Source organism: Xiphophorus couchianus, chromosome 16 (assembly GCF_001444195.1).
Source record: "Xiphophorus couchianus chromosome 16, X_couchianus-1.0, whole genome shotgun sequence".
Classification (NCBI taxonomy): Eukaryota; Metazoa; Chordata; class Actinopteri; order Cyprinodontiformes; family Poeciliidae; genus Xiphophorus; species Xiphophorus couchianus.
The window spans coordinates 15053467-15071070 of NC_040243.1; the positions used below are offsets into that span (position 1 = coordinate 15053467).

A 17604-nucleotide genomic window follows, 5' to 3' on the forward strand; every position below is an offset into this window, starting at 1 on the left:
GTAAATACATTTATATTGTCTGCCAGACAACAATAATTTCACATATTAAATCATATGAGTACTTGTACAGTACTTGAGTAGTTTTTTTTTGCAAAATATTTTTTTTCGTCTTACTCTGCTTTTAATTTTACGCAAGTAAACATATGGTGAAGTAGTTCTACTCTAAATGGAGTGCAGTTTTTGGCTACACTAGCCACCTCTCCCCAAAACAGAGTGTAAAAAGTTCTGCAAAATACACTGAGAAGAAGCAACCGACTGCTTTTTCACAAATACTCAGATTTTATTGGGCAAGGAAAAAAAAAAAAACTTTTGACATGTCTGAAGTGCTTATTTATGTTGATCATTTTTAACAGATGTTGTTACAGGTAAACATTGTAATTCCAGTGGAATGTCAAAGAAAAATGGTAGATCCATAAGCAAAAACAAGAACAAGTGTGCATATGTGTGTAATTATGTTTGGACAATTTGACAAACTCAAAACCTTATTAACACTATAAAACATATCAATGTTTTTTTAGGTCTTTGGTCATTTGTTAAATTTGCAAAAACAAAAGTTGTTCCAGTCACAAAACTCATAGTATGCATATTTTTCTCTGCACATCCGAGGATTCTTACTCTATACAGGTGCTATCTATCCACCTTTATTTTTATTTGTGAATGCATCTAGTCTAAACAAGCCTAAACCTGGTCATGAATTTGCTGAATATCAAAATCTGGAAACAAATGTTTGGAGAATTTTGAAAGCAAGCGGCACATGTGGTATCTAACTGCCAGTTCAGATACTCTTCAGAACATGGAGGTTTACTTGATTCCGATGCTGCGGATGCGAGCCTCTCCTTCAAAGCTGATGACTGAGTACTTCTCTGCACCCATGCGGTTGGCAAAGTGGATTGTAGAGCCATCTGATAAGGTCACGACAAACTCAGCAGGAGTGAATTCAATGATGATCTAAAGGAAGGAATACATTAGACAGAAGAAGACTGACAAGAAAACATGATTGATAGAAATGCTGTGACACACTTTTCTGACAGTATGGACACACCTTGAACTCTTCTCCTTGCTGGAAAGGAAAGCCTCCCTCACGGACCTCCTCACACCAGTTGCCCCCTTCGTAGGAGTTGCAGACGACTGCGTTCTCGTCTCCGTGGGCGTTAAAACGAGGGTTAATGTGCAACGTGATGTCCTGCTCATCAGGGCCAATATTGACAGCAAAGCTGCAGGTTACAAAAAACAAAAAGCAACAATGCATAATATTTTATCATTATTATAGGCTTTGTACATGTGTCAGACACCCTGTCTACTTTTAAGACTAAGCTTTTGCTTTTTTTACAGTTCATAGTTATTATCTGAGCCATTACTGTAGTTATACTGCTGTACATTAGAGTGCAAAAGAAAGTATCAACTGCATTTGCACTGTGCTATTTTAATCCTGCTACTTTACGTTGCCAAGTTCATGGCAACAACTGCTGCCAATTACATTTGGATTTCCCCTTTTCTTTTCTTTCCATATTATTTTCGTGTTTAACTGTGCCTCTTTCCTGACAATGAACTTTCTGTCCATCTCAGTTTGATCTTTCCTCAAAAAAATTATGTTTAACTGTGTTTTACTGCTTCTGTTATTTAGCTGTCACTATTGCTGCTTTGTTTTGTGTACTTTCTGTGCACTCAACAGAAAGTACATCTTGCTCGAGTGTGTTTAACTGTCTTTTTCCCTTGATGGAGTCACTGACAGCACTACTGTTTTGCTCCTTTTAACTTTATTTTTATTTTAAATTGTTGTATTTCAAATGAAACTAGCCCTGGCTCTAATCTTCTTTGCTTTTAGCTATTTCTCTTTCCTGGACGAAGACATGGACAGAGCTATTGCTGCCATTAACTCTGTATGACATTTGTTTTCTTTACCATAAAAACCTTTTCCAGACCAATATTTCTATGGGTTTTTCCATGTATACTTCTTGTCTCTTAAATCCCAATCTTTCAGATATTCGCTCATATAATTTGGTTCTGCTGGAGTGGAAAGGAGTGGCTCTTTTCACCATAAAGGGATTGCTCCAAAGTCAATCACTTGTGTCAACTCTAGGTGGCGAGTTTATCCAATTATTGGTTACAACTAAATTTGACAGTATTATATCAACATTTGGACAGGTCAGGCAGCATGCAGGTGAATCTGAATCTGACTCTTTTTATTAAATTGACTCGAAATGAACTTGATTGATCTGATCAAAATTTGGATTGAATTGGATTGTATACAACAGGACACGCAGAAAAGAATCTGTGAATTTGTATTATATGAATAAACTAAATTCAGTTTGTTTAGCAGATTACTTTTTTAGTGCTGTCAGAAAGTAGTGTTGATGTCTCTATCTGTCTTTTTTCCAATGTGTCAGAAAAAAAAAATACAAGTTTTATTAAATTTGAAGGAAGAAGTCTCATGAGTCTTATGACTTCAGTGTTGCATCTGTTATCACATCACTGCAACCTTTTAAGATCCCATGACAAGAATGTTTGTGCAAATCCAATGTGAACTATCTTTAGTGTGAGCTGAAAACCAAATAAGGCTAATGTGAAAAGCAGACACAGAAACAGAGACAAATGTAGTTTTTACTCACTCTGTAGCATCAGGTTTTGCTACTCCAACGATAGTCAGGGTTTGTCCGACTTTGAAGGACATATCCTTGACGATCATACCCTGTGCACAATTGGAAGAGAAGGTCAGCGACTCATCACCTAAAGAAACATTGCATAGTAATGTAGTCCTAATAATACCCAAAGGCAAAACCACCCTACTCTTTTTCTCTGTTTAAACAGCAGCAACATGTGTTTCCAATTACACTCCCACCGACCAATTCGGCAAAGATTCCAGCTCTCTCTTCTCTCACAGTTGCCAAAAAAATGTTTGCATAGTGCCAAGTTGGCCAGAGGTTGAACGTGTTGAAAAATGATGAGGGCTGACTGCTGTTCGTTTTAGTAATACTTTCCTCCTTACTGTATAGAATGGTAACCGGCCAGTGGAAAAATAACTGATGTACAATATAGAGAGTAATATTGAACTGAGCTATAATACGAAACTTAACTTGTGTGGGCAATTCTTCCTAAGATTCTGCCATGTGAAATGTACAGTGTCATAAATAAGGGAAAAGTGACATCATATGCATAGCAAATTTGTTTTAAATATAGTATAGCATCATACATCTGTTCATAGCTTTGGTAGCTATGGTAAACAACAACGTTTTTTTCCAGTTTCACGTCTGTTTCTGTTTAGGGAAAATTGTCATTTTCTTATTTTTAATCATCTGTACATACATTTGAAGAATCATATCAGATTTTTTATTCATCTTCTTCTACATGACTACATTAAAAAAGTGCATTTCAGAAGCTTTAATTGATTGCTTCAGTGTTACAGTCAACAAGACTCGGTTGCCTAAAAATAACTAATAAAACATTAAAATAAGTACATAGTCAAATTGGAGTGAAATGCTGTGAGTATTTTCCAACATATAGTGATTTTTGTCCCTTGAGTTCCCTGTTTTGAATGCAGAGGTAAGCTGTGATTATTTTTGAATCTTACAAACCAAAAAAAACATCATTTATAAGTCTTGGAAGAAGGAAGTAGAATCACGTGGATCAGACATTCTTTCAACATAGAGGTCATCTGTTAGGTATCTGCAGTAATTATCACTCAGTATTGAATTGTGTGAGATGTGTTCTGGGTCAGACTGACCTCAAGCCTCTGCAATCTCCATCCACTTGGTGCTTAATGCTTTATGCCACGTCTTTTAGTTACACAATGACATAGTGCAAGCTAACTTAATACCTCTGACATTTTCAGGGTGACACATATAAACAACATCAATGAAACATTCCCTCATTCTATTTGAGAATCAAATAACCTCTCCCCTTTGACTTGTTCTGTCCAAGATATACAGTGCACTGCAAAGTTTTTAATACCACTTGACCTTTTCACATTTTGTCATGTTACAATCACAAAGTGTAATGTGATGAACCAACAAATGTAGGGTGTCTTTGTGAAATTTCATTTCACAAAAATACCCTACATTTGTGAAAGAGAAGTGAAAGAGAAACAGAAGAGAAAGAGAAGTGAAAGAGAAGTGAAAGGGAAAGAGAAAGAGAAGTGAAAGGGAAGTGAAACTTCCTTTGGTAACTCTGAAAGAGCTGCACAGATTCATAGCTCATGTGGGAGAATCTGTCACAAGGGCTACTATTATCCACACACTCTACAAATCTGTTCCTCATGGAAAAAAAGGCAAAAAAGACAAATTTCTGAGACTAAGCAGATGGGACAGAGAATGTTGTCAATTGACGGAAAGACAGATGGTGCTAAACATAGGGCAATCCTGGAAGAAAATCTGAGTAGCAAAAGACTACAGACTGTGGCAGAGGTTAATATCCCTGGAGAGAGAGAAAAAAACACACATCAATGTAACTGTGTGGCTCAAGGCATAATAAATCATTGGAATGACATTTTCAGAGTCTTGACCAAATCCTATTGAAAATCTTTGGGAAGACCTGAAAATAAAGGTTCACATAATGCTCTTTTTACGATCTGAGGAATTTTGAAAATTCAGTCTTCAAATGTGCAAAGCTGTAAGAGAGATATCCCAAAAGTTGGAGATTCAGTTATAGTGAATGGTTCTGAATATTAAAGCATGTCACACTTTTCAAAGTGTTCTGTAAAAATTGAAAAAACATGTTTCCTTTACTTCCACTACATAATTGTACACAACTTTACTACATAAGTTGTAATGAAGTTACATTCGGAAATTGTAATGTGACAAAATATAGGACTTTGTTTGCAATATGTATGCAAGTTGCAGTAAACATGAGAATCATATTGATTTATTTGTTAAAAGTGATTTATTTTATATTTCTTCTCCCTGATTAATTGTTTTTAAATGTGTTTACCGCTGGCTCAAACAGCGGTAAACATATTTACTGCAATATTTTATAAGACAGAGGGCTTCATTGTTATCTGCTTAGTTTATGACCCCTGAGTTTAATTAGAGGCTAGAATGGTATTCAGACTATTTCATAATGGCGAGTTGATTAGCACATGGTATGATGTGCTATTATTTCTTACTTTTAGAGAAATGTTGTGAGAACATTAACATTGTACTTTTATCTGGTAGCTAAGACATTGTTATTAAGTTGCAAAGTCTACAATTTGCTCACATCTGCTGTGAATGCTTTGCCCATAAAAGGCTTTTAACCCTTTCATGCATAGTGGTCACTACGGTGGACAGCTTTCTAAAAGCCATTTTCTTGTGCTTCCTGTGGATTTTTATGTTATAAATGCACACAGACCACTGAAGTGGACACTAATGCATCATAAAATATACCATCAACTACTGGCCATCAGCTGCAAATGCAAGAAATTATTTTTGTTAAATACAATATGGCCGACAGACAAAAAAGCATGAGAACCGACCAGGTCCCTCCTTCTACTGTAGACGACTCTTGCAAGTAAAAAAAATATTGTGACATCAGATAACCCCTAAGGAACAATACTACTGATGTATTTTTCAAATAACAACTTTGTATTTGGACAAAATTACAATTGATCACATAAAAAAAAAAAATAAAACAAAAATGATTTTTACAAAAAAAAATTCCTACCTTTTTTATGCCTTAAGAAAAGAATTTTAAAAAATGGAAAAAAAATTCTGAGACAAAGGATCATAGAGGCCTGAATGAATTAAGCTGAAGGTTTCCAAGCAAGGTTCTGTAGTCAAAGCACAAATCAGCAACACTCAGTTACATGAGTAGACAAAAATAAAGGCAACACCAGCTGCCATTTTCACATAAACTTGACCTAAGACTACACCTATTATTCATGAAATATGAAGTTTATAGAAGCAGGACAGAAATGTTGTTAAAAAATATACTTACTTTCACCATCTTTGCAGATAAAGAGAATCAAGTGGAGCTGAAAAAAAAGAGTGAGTACTGCAGGGTCTTGCCTCAGCGTCTACACCCAGACTGGAGACTATATGCAATGCAGGGTGGGAGGTTCCTTCACACCGAGTGGCACTCTGCGGAACAAATAGGATCGCTGTCCCCAGCAACCAGCCAGCCTACATAAGGGGCAGTTTTAGTATCTGAAAATAGTGGTCTAAAGATTACTCCAGCCTCAGTAAAGTCTAACTAGTTGACAGATGAGCTACTGATGTCAGGTTAGTAGTTTGAAAGCAGTGTAGTTAAGGCTGCCTATATAAAAGGGAACACTGCCCAGAGTTGTGGACAAAAATAGAAATGTATTTGTCACCCAGGAGACAGATAAATATTTAGTGCAGCCAGCTGCCTTATGTTCAATTACTGTAAATAGTTTAATGTTCAGCATGATCAAATGGCAAGCAGAGTTTTTGAAAAAGCAATGCTTTTTTTTCTTTTGGAGGAAAATGATTGAGGGTTTGCCTCTGTGAGTCACAGGCCACTCACTTAAAACTCCTAGCACTGAAATTCCCGTTGTTGCTCAAAAATGGCAAAAAATATACAACAAATTTTACAAGCTTAAAATTCAGAAAGAGAAATGTGTATAACTCGGGTCAAATTATGTTTGTGTTAAGATGTGGGCATTTATTTCTGCTATAAAGCTCAAGGTTAGCTTTATCACCAACATTACTATGTGTTTTCTGTGAAGATATAAATTGTTTTCTCAAAAAATTTAATTTTAAGTCCACAGATGAGATGCACACATTTAAAAAAAAGATATTCTCTTATTCATACATTTTACAAGGGAGTATCCTGGACAAAAAGTTTGCTTTATTGTCATTATATTGATTAATGTAAAGTACATGTAAGGAAAACATTTGGTCATGGGTTTTAAGTACAAAAACAATGCAAATTCACATTTACAGAGAGAGCACTTCATATATTATATGTTTACATGTTTTTACTGATTTTTTGAAACTGACCAAAACACAAAACCGTTCTTCTTTTTTTAGAACAGCAGTGTCACTGACATTTTTCTGAGGCCATATTTGAAAGATTGATAGTGTGTTTACATAAATCTGCTGCCAAGAAATTCAAAATTTTAAAATTACCAAGCTATAAGCATTACAGTCCAGCAGCAGCTACAGAAAACCGTTGGCAATATATGTACTACAGATAAAAGGAAAACAAAATGAAGTCAGCATTTCTTCAGTGATTTATGGTTTACTTGACCTCAACTCTTATAATGCGAACATCCTCAGTGAAGCTGAAGAAAGTATACTTTTTCACACCCAGGAGGTTGGGGAAGTCGAATCTAGAGCCGCCACATAGATTCATCACAAACCCTGCCTCTGTGAACTGAATGATCTACAACAGTAAGACAGAATATAAAAGAAAAATTGGGTTCACATCTAAAAAATACATCAATACGTTGCATCTCACACCTTGAACTCCTCTCCTTGGCGGAAAGGGAAGCACTCCTGTTTCCACTTCAGACCAGTTGCCATCCTTCCCAGTTAAAAAGGGGATTGAGATGGACAGCCAGGCTGTTTTCGTTTATCCCGATGTTCACTGAAAAGCTGCAGTGGACAAAAACATAGAAAAAAAACTTAGTATCTTGCATTTAAAAAGTTTGACAGATCATCCTGCAGGGAAACACCTCTGTACAACTGACTGGAGAATGAAATACTTCCCTTGAAATGGTGTTTAAGACAAGAAATTATAAGAATAAAACAGAAATTAAAGTTTAAGTCATGTCTTCATTTATGTTCCCTGCGGTAATTTTAGCAGAGAAACTACAAAAACCCAATCTGAAAAAGCCACATCTTTATTTTGAAAGGTCAAGATAAAGAAAACTACATCCGTCGAGATATCAGCTCTGGGGATTCCGGTAACAGTCATAATTTATTCGACTTTAAAGGACATCTGCCTTACTTCCATACCCTGTGAAAAGCAAATACATATATTTGCTTACATACAATACATCCATTATATATATACTCTGGAAATATGCTGGACTTTACTTCAAAATGTACAGTTGTAATTTTAACCACAACTAAAAGTAGTTTAGTGTGGACAACCTCAAACTTTTTACATTTCACTTTCAATCAGTTAGATTACTGAAACTTTGACTCATTTGAGTGTTAACCTCAATCTTAAAATCCCATCTGATTCTGGCTAGCATAAAACTTGTGAAATTACTTCCTAAAAGGTAAGCTAGATTTGGGGTTCCTCAGCAAAGTGATGGTTAGAAAGCAGGGGTGAGAAGTCGTCTCTGGGGTGTTGGTTGTAGAGAGCAGAACACCTCTGCAAGATGGAGACTGATCCAGGGCGTGAACACTGGTAGCACAGTGGTTGGGTAGCAGGTTGTAAACCCAGGGGGAAAAAAAAAAGAATCAGAATTCAGAAGTCAAAGGCCAAGGCAGGGTCAGAACCAGGGAGGCAAAAGGACATAAACTTATCCGAGGGTCAGAGGAGAATCATGAGTCAGGGCACAGTAACCGGTCAGGCACATGAAGACAATCTCAGGCAAACAATTCCAGGGACGAGGCAGGAGGCAGAAACAGGGTCTGCCTCCTGCTTTTACATTCCCTGTGTCCAGAAAACAGAAGCCAGTGGAGTATCCGACATGGGCTAGGCGAGGCAGGGAAATCCAAGAGACAAAAGACACACAGAGCAGCAAACAGTTATTTGAAGCTGCTGGTGCCTCTGGAACCTCAAGGTGGAGGATCCTCCAGAGGCTTGCGGTGCATGAACCTACTATTCGGCCGCCCCTAACCAGAGCTCACAAGCAGAAACGGTGGCAGTGGGCCCAGCTCTACATGAAGATTGATTTTCAAACAGACTTGTTCACTGATGACTGCTGTGCAACCCTGAATGGTCCAGATGGACACAGTAGTGGATTGGTGGTGGATGGCCACCACATCCCAACACGGCTGTGACGTCAGCAAGGAGGTGGTGGAGTCATTTTATGGGTCGAAATCACGGGGAGGGAATCATTGGTCAGCCCCTTCAGAATCCATGAAGGTGTGAAAATGACCTCAGCAAAGCATATGGACTTTCTGACTGATCACTTTCTTTCATGGTTCAAAAAGAAGAGCCGTACCTTCAGTAGCAAAATCATCTTCATGCATGACAATGCACCATCTCATGCTGCAAGGAATACCACTGTGTCATTGGCTGCTATGGGCATAAAAGGGGAGAAACTCATGGTGTGGTTCTCAATAGGGTTGAGAACCTCCAAAGGTTCTCAATCCTATTGAGAACCTTTGGAGTTTCCTCAAGCAGAAGGTCTGAGGGTGGAATGCAGTTCAAAACAGCAGCTCTGGGAAGGTTTTCTGACATCCTGCAAAGAAATTCAAGCAGAAACTTTCCATAAACTCACAAGTTCAATGGAAGCAAGAATTGTGCAGGTGATGTCAAAGAAGGGGTAACATGTCAACATGTAACTCGGTCTGTTAAGATGTTTTTGATTGAAATAGCTTTTGATTTTAGTACATGTGATCACTTACTGCTGCACATTCAAAGAATGACCGTTTGCAGTTCTTTATAATCCTTAAAATGTTTAGAAAATCTGCTGTGCATAATAATTTGGAGCAGTGCATTTTGAGTTTTTTATTTTTGAAAAAAATGCTGTTCTCATGGGGAGCTTTGTTCAGTAAAATTTGATTTATACTGTAATAGTTCATGACTTGAAAATTATACTGACCATCAATTGCAGTGACCATTTAAGAAAATCTGAGAAAATATCACTTGCATAATAATTTGGAACATAGTGTATTTATTAATTTATTTATTGTCAGAAGTGTAACATTTTAAAACTATGTAACTTTAAAATTAAATGTTGTTCCGCTTCTGTGACCAAACCTATTTTCAACAAATGTTACAGCGTTATTACATTACTTTGTAGCACTCCCATTCCCTGCTGATGGGTTGGGTTTACCTTTAAATATATGAACAATCCCCCTCATTCCTATTGGTCTCCTGCTCGTATATTCAGACGAACGGCACTCTATTTGCGAACACAACTTAAAAGCTACACACCCACTTTGTATTAATATTCATGAGGTTGTGGCTATTTCCATCATTTAGAAAACGTTTCGCTATAAAGCTTTGACATTCATCCAGTATGTTATGATCTTCATTAATGTGAGCTTTGGTGAATTTTAGTGTGGTTATTCTCGGTGTGGTCAATGCGAGTTTAAAAACCCTTGTGTCTACAGCCAGCGGCTAGTGTGTCCGATAGCTGGCCGTCGTCACAACAGTTTGCACAGTCTGGAATTTAATACTACAGAGTTGGCACCGAAATGGCATCAGTAGCAGCGGAGCATGAGCCAGGAATAATATCGGGCTCTGGAGCTCTGGCTGACGCTTTAGTTCCCGCGAGTATATTTGCTCCAGACCGGGGAGGATGTGGGGAAGAGGACTGCGACGAGTGCCTCGAGGATGAGGACATGACCAATGGCAAACCCGAGGACCGGAGGATTGATTGCAGCAGCAAGGTAACTCTAGGCCTGGATGTAGCAATGCTAAGCTAACACGACTGAATGAATGAATGAAAATATGAATGCTGCTTGGGCTTATTACATTGTTACTATTGCGTATTGCATGGAGGTGCATAGGTTAAGCATTATATTTGAAAGTAAGGGCTCAGAGCTTGTGCTGGGATATGCTGGGTTTGGTGCAGTTTCTGCTGACGTTTATTGAAATAGTTAGCCTTGTGGCTAACATTAGCTCCAGCTGATGCATGAGCGCGTAAGCCGAGAGAGAGCGGTGGCATTAGTTGCGCTTCAAAGCACATTTTTACCATATGTTACACAAATAATAACACCAGATTATTTTGGATACTTAAATTGCCCATTACCCAAAGTAATGACTGTCCACTAGCTTTAAGTATCAACACCTTATATGAAGCAAAACAGCATTTAGCGGGTTTGTTCTGAAGATATTCATCAGCAACATGCGTCGTGTTATGGAATGATGAATATGAAGCTCATATTTAGTACCTATTCGCTTGAAATGGACAGAATATTTGACATGATGTAATTCTGATTGTTTGGCTGTAAGAGAGAGAGAGAGAGAGAGCAATCAAGGTATTTCCTGGAAGCATCAGATTGCACTTTACTAAGGTGTAATGTCATAATACAAAGATTGCACAGGGTTGCATCACAGAACCATATTTCTGCTGACTTTAGAGCATATACAACAGTTATTGAAATGCACATATATTATTTATATTGTCACATAAGATCTTAGTCTTTGGAGAGTTGTATAATTGCTGCTACAGTAATACCATGTTTACTCTTTACTTCATCAGGAACAATAATGCAACGATAATCTTGATGACGGTGTACAATCATGATTGCTTTCTAAAACTAAATATTTCAATAGAAAATTACTTTTTTTTTTTAAAATACTGTAAATATGTACTATACAATGTGTACTATGTAGTGACGCATAGGACTTTCGTGAATCCTAAGATTTCTAAAGATAAAAACGGCTAACATCTTTGTACTAGATATTTACTCCTGTCAGCCATCCAAATCAGCTATTATTGTAGTGCAGCTTGAAAGAGTTGAAGACTTTGTGTCAATATCAGCTATACTGTGTAAATGTGTGACTGAAGGACTTCATGGGAAGAGTGACAGCTGGGATCTTATATGTAAAAACGCAGCTTTGGCTGCTCCATCTCCACATACCTTCGCCATTGATTATTGTATTTTATGTGTAAATGAGCCATTCACACTTTAAAACCTCAAACATTAATAAATCCCTGATGCACTTATTAATAATCAGTATTTTTTTCTTTGTTTTCTCTCATTTCTTGAACCCCAACAGCTGGCACTTGTAAGCCCAAACGGGGAGCAGTATGATTCGTTACTCCGACAGCTTCGGGACAGAATGGAGGATGGCTGTGGGGAAACCATCTATGTGGTTGGAATGGGTTCTGGTGAGAAGCACACTGCTATTCTCTCAGTTAGACATTCCCAAATCTCTGGTGTTTATAAACAGCTGTGTTATGTCCTCTTGGATAGATGGTGGTGACTGGGGTCTGGATGAGAAAGACATGGAAGCCTCAGTTGCCACAATACACTCAATGTGTGAGCAGCTGGACTCTGACCTCATCCCTCTCAGAGAGCGCACTGAGGCTGCTGGGATGGTGGTCGACTATCTGATTCGGAGGCGTGTGGGTGAGCTGGACTTCCTGGAGGTCAGGTCAGTATTTGGAATATCATGGCGACAGCCAGCATTTAGAATCATTGTCCCTAGGGTTAGAGGGTTGAGCCAGTGTTCAATTGTCAGGCATTTCTAAAGCTTCTCCAGTGCTTTTGTGTCCCTTCAGAGTCGCAGTGGTGGGGAACGTGGACGCCGGCAAGAGCACTCTGCTGGGAGTGTTGACACATGGCGAGCTGGACAATGGCAGGGGATTTGCCCGGCAGAAACTTTTCAGGCATAAACATGAGATGGAAAGTGGCAGGACCAGCAGTGTGGGCAACGATATCCTGGGCTTTGACCAGGAGGGTCAGGTGAGGGCTAGATATAAGACGTCAGTTCAGCGTGTATCGAGGAAATACAGTAGAGAAGGCAGAATAGAATGTTCATGCGCAATACCAAGCGCACGACTCTATGCACTTGGTACATAGAGTTGGTTCGTTATGCTACTTCAAGCAGCTACACCGAAACAAAACAGACATGACTCCCACGTATCACTAAGGTCTGCTATTTGGGAACATTGTGACCTTTATTGCGCTAAAGTGTCAATGGAGAAATAAAGGTGGAACAAACCAAAGCTTAGCTTAATCTACACTGCACTCAATGACTCACTTGGCACTTCATAATGAATGTAAACATAATTTGTACTTACGAAAAATCAATTATATGTAGCAGTTAATGAGCCTAAATGTTGCTTTAATATCTCTATGTAGGATGTCTACAGATATATGTAAAGTATTTTTCAAGAAGTCTATTTTCAAGTGGTTTTATTGTTGTATTATTGATCTAGCCGGACATCAATCTCAACCTGCTTATTCTTTGTCAGTTGGAGAACTAATCAAACAAAATCTTCTGTCAGTTCCATGCTTGCCACTTTTTGAAAGTTTACAATGTAACATAAATTTATATTCAAAAATGTAGAAAAAATATTTTTTTACTCCCAAATAAAGTAAGTAAAAATTCTCTTGATTGAAAGTAACCAGAAATGTACCAAATTGTGACTTTTAATCTGATCTTTGTGTTTTGTTACACTTTTTTTACACAACAATATCCTGTCTGTCTGTGGCCAGGTTGTGAACAAGCCTGACAGTCATGGAGGGAGCCTGGACTGGACCAAGATCTGTGAGAAGTCCTCTAAAGTCATTACCTTCATAGACTTAGCTGGCCACGAGAAATATCTCAAGACCACTGTGTTTGGGATGACTGGACACCTTCCGGACTTCTGCATGCTTATGGTCAGAAAGTTTATGTGGAGGACATTTTTCCCCTTAAAACATTTTGGTTTTGCCTATTTTAATAAAGTAATTTAGCTATAACAAATTTAGTGTTTAGATTTCCTATGTGGATGACTTACTAGTTTTTCAAGTGTATAATGAGACTGATATATATATATATATATATATATACTGCTCAAAAAAATAAAGGGAACACTCAAATAACACATCCTAGATCTGAATGAAAGAACTATTCTCATTGAATACTTTGTTCTGTACAAAGTTCCATTTGCACAACAGCAGGTGAAATTGATTGTCAATCAGTGTTGCTTCCTAAGTGGACAGTTTGATTTCACAGAAGTTTGATTTACTTGGAGTTATATTGTGTTGTTTAAGTGTTCCCTTTATTTTTTTGAGCAGTATATATATACTGTATACACAAAATAAAAAAAAAAACACCTAATTTTATTTATTTATTTTTTTCTGTTTCGTCAGGTTGGCAGTAACGCTGGTATTGTTGGGATGACCAAAGAACATCTTGGGCTGGCTTTAGCTCTGAATGTGCCAGTCTTCGTAGTGGTAACCAAAATAGACATGTGTCCAGCCAACATCTTACAAGGTTAGTTTTCAGCTATGTCCTAACCAACACTTGCATTCAAGAAACATTGTACTGATGTATCAATAGTTAGAAGGCATTTGAATTTCATAAACAAGAAGTAAAGGTGAGAGTGTTTCCATCTATCAGAGACCTTGAAGTTACTCCAAAGGTTACTCAAGTCTCCTGGCTGCAGGAAGATTCCCGTCCTTGTACAGAACAAAGATGATGTGATAGTCGCAGCTTCAAACTTCAGTTCAGAGAGGTACTGAGTGTCTATGCACAACTCAAAATATATAGTTAGAATTAAACTGCTTATTTGTAACCTGTGTGTGTATGTGTGTATTTCTGGCCAGGATGTGCCCAATCTTTCAGATTTCCAACGTAACTGGGGAGAACATGGACCTGCTAAAGATGTTTCTCAACCTGCTCTCCTCCAGAACATCATACAGAGACGACCAGCCTGCTGAGTTTCAGATAGATGATACCTACTCTGTTCCGGTACACTAAGTACTGTCTAACTTCAATTGCTGGACAATGCAAAATTAAGCAAATTTGACCTAGTTTAGTTTGAATTCTCACTAAAGTCCTGCTGTTTTCCTGGTTTTCTTTCCAGGGAGTAGGAACTGTAGTTTCAGGAACTACCTTACGAGGGCTCATACGTCTGAATGACACCATGCTACTGGGTCCAGATCCTCTTGGAAGCTTCATCCCCATTGCTGTTAAATCAATCCACCGCAAACGAATGCCTGTAAAGGAGGTCAGAGGCGGCCAGACTGCCTCGTTTGCTTTAAAAAAGGTAGGGAAGAAAAACTGCTCCACTTCTGGAAGAAGTTTGTTTTATGCTGTCTTCATTTTGCATCGAAGATGTTTGAGTAAGGTTCTGTTTCTCTTCTTTTGTCACTTTCTTCTAAAGATCAAGCGTTCGTCTATAAGAAAAGGCATGGTGATGGTGTCGCCAAAGTTAAACCCCCAGGCAACTTGGGAGTTTGAGGCTGAAATCCTGGTTCTGCATCATCCCACAACGATATCCCCCAGATACCAGGCAATGGGTGGGTAACAGCAGCACTGAGAGATATTTGTCATCCAACAGCCTCAAGCTTCAATGTATTTCATTGAGATTTTACATTTGATGCAGCACAAAGTACATGATTGTTATGTGAAAATAAAATCATGAGGTTTTGTGAATTATTTAAACATACAAGTCAAGTTTGGTACTTTGTTTTCTGCTCTCATTATTCTGACACAACTAAATAAAATCATGTGCAATGCATTGCAGAAAATAATAAAAATAAAAAAAATTAGCATAAGAAGTCTTTTTAAAGTTTGTCAAACTGTGCGAGGAACACGGCATCTATGTGAAAGATGAAACTTTTTTCAGATTAAACCAAAATGAAACTTTATGGCAAACAAGGTTTATGGCAAACAAGGTGTCCTGTTTGCCATAAAGTTAATGTTCATGATAGTTATTTGTGAAAGAAATGTATGTTTTTTTGTTGTACTTCACAATCATGGACTACTTTATTAGTCCCTTTATATAAAATACTACAAAAATGCATTGAATCTTATGGCTCTGACATGACAAAGTGTGACAGTTAATTTAGTGTTGAAGACAAAACATGGTTTGATTCATGTATCTGCTGCCTATTCTGTTCTTCATGCAACAATCAGTCCACTGTGGGAGTATACGACAGACCGCCACCATCTTGTCCATGAATAGAGACTGCTTAAGGACAGGGGACAAGGCTTCAGTTCATTTCCGCTTCATCAAAACCCCAGAGTACCTTCACTGTGACCAGAGGCTGGTGTTCAGAGAGGGTCGCACCAAAGCTGTGGGAACCATCACTAAGGTAGAAAGGTTGCATGGACACTGAAGTGTTTGTTCTGTTTTAGTATAGAAAGTGAAATTTGAGCTTTCAAGTTGAATTATTTACTCATAATTCTTTACAGCTGTTGCACTCCACTAATAACATGCCATCAAACTCCAAACCTCCACAAATCAAAATGCAGTCTACAAAAAAGGTGCCACTCAGAAAAGAGGATGGCACCATGGCAACCAGCGATGATGCAGCAACGATAGCACAGCCGGCTGGCTCAAGCATGTCGCAGCCGGTGAGTCAGCACAGATCTATAGACACTCCCAATTCAAAACTTCCATAGATTAAGGTGTTTTCTTCCACTTCTTGGAGATCAGTGATCAATTCTAACCTCCTAACATCTTTGTCCTCATTTTTCTTTTGTCCCCAATTCATCTTTTTATTCATTTAATCAATGTCAAATCTTTATTTTGTTTCAAACTCAAATTTTGCCACACTGCATCACTTCTTTATACTTTACACTCTTCTTTGCTTGCGTGGCTGAATCCAAAGGGGGAGGGAGATGATGACCCTCAAATAAAAGAGGGCAACAAAGAGAACAAGGTAAAATGTGTATGAACGAAAACAATGGAGGACCAGCAGACAGCTGAATTAAAAGCCCAGTAATGTGATCCATGCACAGCCTTGTGTTACTATTTAAAGTATATAATGTGTGCTACCTAACAAAGGGTTTTTCATTTTCTCTCCTTTTGTAGCCAAAGTCTGGGGGAGGTGGAAGGAGAAGGGGTGGCCAAAGACACAAAGGAAAAGGCCAAAATAGCAGCACCAACTCAATGGCAGCACCCTCCTCAACAGCAACAGGAAACAGCTGAATTGTCATCTTCATTTTAATTTTATTTTGTGTTGGAAACCTCCCTCTTTAATTTCACCAAGTGTCATTCCACAAACCAATTAGATACACGTTTGGAGGGAGATCGTCTTAAACCTTGCCTCTTCACACCAGTTCATATCTGTTTTTGTACTGAAAAAAAAAGAGAGAGAGAGAGAGAGACCGCCTCAGTTATGTGTTTTATTGTCAGCTGCCTTCACCGGTTGGAAAGGTTTTGTTTTTAGAGAGCAGTAAGGTGAAAGGCCAGTCTCACTCAGGATGAGGAGGTATTTAAGTTTCCAGAAGTCATTGGAATCAACCCTTTGGCTGGAGAAAGCAAAGGAGACCAATTTCAGTAAGTGCAGCTATAATTTAAACTCCCTCCTGCGTTCTCTGTGGATTTACAACAAAATGTGTTGTGCTATTTATACTGAAAATGTAAATTGTAAAAATTGGAAATCTGAGTTTGTACAAATTGTATGCAAATTACAAATGAATGTAGCACAGGGCAAACGATGATCCAAAACTTAAGCTATAAGAAATAAGCTGTGGCATTACTTTAACCTAGTTATTTATTTGCTGCACATGCAGGTTTACTGATAGATGGTTGGACAATATTTAATCTCACTCACTCTTAGATTCAGTAGTATCTGTCATGTTTTAAACTGGTGGTAACCTTATATTAATGGCATTAATACAAAGACAGCACATTTCTCAATAAAGCAGTTGCTAATGATTATAATGCTTTACCTGTAAATCTATTACTCCATGTGTTATGGCCTGTTGCTGCTTGTGACAATTTCAGACATTTTTCTGCAGAAAGAAACAAATTAAAAAGAAAACTTTTCAGCAGTCCTGGTTTCTAAGTATGCGGCATTTTCATTTCAAATTAAAATGTTCAAAAGGGAGTGAAACCTTTTCTGCTTGAGCTTTGTGAACTTGAAGTAC

At 38.0% G+C, this 17604-nt stretch overlaps 2 protein-coding genes and 1 long non-coding RNA gene across 4 annotated transcripts; 1 reads left to right on the forward strand and 2 right to left on the reverse strand.

The window, feature by feature from the left end:
• Nucleotides 1–256: 256 nt before the first annotated feature.
• Nucleotides 257–6052, reverse strand: lgals2a (lectin, galactoside-binding, soluble, 2a). The gene is made up of 4 exons (XM_028042224.1): nucleotides 5908–6052; nucleotides 2610–2689; nucleotides 1043–1214; nucleotides 257–948 (listed from the first exon to the last, which is right to left on the reverse strand). The coding sequence occupies exons 1-4, from the start codon at nucleotides 5914–5916 to the stop codon at nucleotides 802–804; spliced, it is 408 nt and encodes a 135-aa protein (XP_027898025.1). The 5' UTR covers nucleotides 5917–6052; the 3' UTR covers nucleotides 257–801.
• LOC114159941 (uncharacterized) lies at nucleotides 4954–5901 on the reverse strand. Its single transcript, XR_003598688.1, has 2 exons — nucleotides 5689–5901; nucleotides 4954–5248 (listed from the first exon to the last, which is right to left on the reverse strand). It is a non-coding gene; the product is annotated as an uncharacterized LOC114159941 (long non-coding RNA).
• Nucleotides 6053–10011: 3959 nt separating the features above from the next.
• gtpbp1 (GTP binding protein 1) lies at nucleotides 10012–17508 on the forward strand. Of its 2 annotated transcripts, XM_028042375.1 has the most exons (14): nucleotides 10012–10451; nucleotides 11788–11899; nucleotides 11985–12165; nucleotides 12293–12476; nucleotides 13233–13397; nucleotides 13872–13995; nucleotides 14122–14236; nucleotides 14328–14472; nucleotides 14588–14770; nucleotides 14888–15023; nucleotides 15643–15821; nucleotides 15922–16083; nucleotides 16341–16391; nucleotides 16544–17508. In XM_028042375.1, the coding sequence occupies exons 1-14, from the start codon at nucleotides 10257–10259 to the stop codon at nucleotides 16658–16660; spliced, it is 2049 nt and encodes a 682-aa protein (XP_027898176.1). In that variant the 5' UTR covers nucleotides 10012–10256; the 3' UTR covers nucleotides 16661–17508. The 2 variants fall into 2 exon arrangements, with proteins under 2 accessions (XP_027898176.1, XP_027898177.1); XM_028042376.1 differs by lacking the exon at nucleotides 16341–16391.
• Nucleotides 17509–17604: the final 96 nt, after the last annotated feature.

What these genes read in the sequence shown, in the direction of transcription:
- lgals2a (XM_028042224.1), bottom strand. An exon ending in GCAAAACCTGATGCTACAGA is followed by an intron (nt 1,215 to 2,609) that starts GTGAGTAAAAAC and finishes TGTAACCTGCAG; the next exon opens with CTTTGCTGTCAATATTGGCC. An exon ending in AGCAAGGAGAAGAGTTCAAG is followed by an intron (nt 949 to 1,042) that starts GTGTGTCCATAC and finishes TCCTTCCTTTAG; the next exon opens with ATCATCATTGAATTCACTCC.
- gtpbp1 (XM_028042375.1), top strand. Translation starts at nt 10,257, where the DNA reads ATGGCATCAGTAGCAGCGGAGCATGAGCCAGGAATAATATCGGGCTCT. An exon ending in TCAAACTTCAGTTCAGAGAG is followed by an intron (nt 14,237 to 14,327) that starts GTACTGAGTGTC and finishes ATTTCTGGCCAG; the next exon opens with GATGTGCCCAATCTTTCAGA. An exon ending in CCTCGTTTGCTTTAAAAAAG is followed by an intron (nt 14,771 to 14,887) that starts GTAGGGAAGAAA and finishes TTTCTTCTAAAG; the next exon opens with ATCAAGCGTTCGTCTATAAG.